The sequence below is a fragment of the Cupressus sempervirens genome, chromosome 11, assembly GCF_028749045.1.
Source record: "Cupressus sempervirens isolate cs-2001-9-10 chromosome 11, ASM2874904v1, whole genome shotgun sequence".
NCBI lineage: Eukaryota > Viridiplantae > Streptophyta > Pinopsida > Cupressales > Cupressaceae > Cupressus > Cupressus sempervirens.
Genome location: NC_143128.1, coordinates 461,460,752 through 461,461,907, shown reverse-complemented (window position 1 = coordinate 461,461,907; position 1,156 = coordinate 461,460,752). Strand labels below are relative to the sequence as shown.

At 34.0% G+C, this 1,156-nt stretch overlaps 1 protein-coding gene across 1 annotated transcript; it reads right to left on the bottom strand.

Moving 5' to 3' along the window:
- Nucleotides 1-266: 266 nt before the first annotated feature.
- Nucleotides 267-848, bottom strand: LOC149530382 (B3 domain-containing transcription factor ABI3-like). The gene is made up of 3 exons (XM_089808193.1): nt 763-848; nt 577-650; nt 267-497 (listed from the first exon to the last, which is right to left on the bottom strand). The coding sequence occupies exons 1-3, from the start codon at nt 782-784 to the stop codon at nt 267-269; spliced, it is 327 nt and encodes a 108-aa protein (XP_089664319.1). The 5' UTR covers nt 785-848.
- Nucleotides 849-1,156: the final 308 nt, after the last annotated feature.

The window sequence follows — 1,156 nt, the reverse complement described above, 5'->3', positions numbered from 1 at the left end:
TAAGGCTTAGAATTATACTTTATAAAAAATCACATCTCCCAACTTCTTCATATAAGACTCCAATTCGTTCAACCAATCAAAACATAGAAAATTAATGTATAAAAATAGAAAAGTTAAAAAATTGTCATATAACTTTTAAAAATATAATATTTATATGAAAAAGTCAAATAAAATGAATTATAATAGGTATATTGGCAGTCATTTAATAACTTACTAATGTCAAGAATCATAAAATGTAACAATAGTACTAAAAGGACATCAGAAATTTAATAGTGTTGCAAAGAGAAATCTTCGCTGTCCATAGGCAAATCATTGAAGAAATTGAGGATATCTTCATCATATGCGTTTGTTTCAATTTTGACGTTCTCTATGGCGTTAATGTTATCTGTGGCGTTAGCATTAATGGTGTTATTATTATTTCCATTCTGATCGGCTGCATGGCCACCCTCGCATTCTCTCCTTGGCGCCGCCTTTGCCACTTTTGCGGCTCTAATCACCTGGCCCATTATACAAAAAACAATGTTTAAGATAAAATAAGATAACATTGAATATGAATCACATTTATTAGAATCTCACCATTTGGCCTGTCTCATCTTCGTAAAGCATCATGTAATCTCCAACTTCCAGACCATGCAAACGCACAAACTCCTCTGAAATAAACGATTCAATTTTAGAAATCATCAACTGTCTATGTTTGAAAACATGAACAAGAATGGTGGACTCTATAGAGAACTGAACAGAGAGAGAATTTTTACTACTTACTCGTGTTTTCTAGAACATACATTCTGGTCGTGTTGTTGGGCCAAAATCTGCATCAATAATAGAACAATGTAAATGAAGGATTTTCATGACCCATTTCCACAATTCTATGTCACGAAAGTAGAAGAAGCATTCAATGCCTGAAACGTAGACACCAAATGTTGGACGTTGCAAAGTCCTTCACGTCAATTAGCATGCCCGCTTTATCATTCAGCAGTGGAAGGTGTGCTTCTGCTGCTTTCTGATAACCATGAAAATTAGTTCAATTTGAAACCATGGTGAAAGAATGGTGGTGTTCAAGATCATAATAATTACAATGGGCAGAAGAAAAACAAATGAAATTTAACTGAGATGTGTATGGATTAAGAATCCCGTACCTTGGGAAGCACAATCCTTC

Excerpts from the sequence above, each read along its gene's own strand:
- LOC149530382 (XM_089808193.1), bottom strand. The coding sequence starts at position 784 with ATGTATGTTCTAGAAAACACGA. Across the intron at positions 651-762 it reads GTATGTTCTAGAAAACACGA|AGGAGTTTGTGCGTTTGCAT; the intron begins GTAAGTAGTAAA and ends CGTTTATTTCAG. Across the intron at positions 498-576 it reads AAGATGAGACAGGCCAAATG|GTGATTAGAGCCGCAAAAGT; the intron begins GTGAGATTCTAA and ends ATAATGGGCCAG.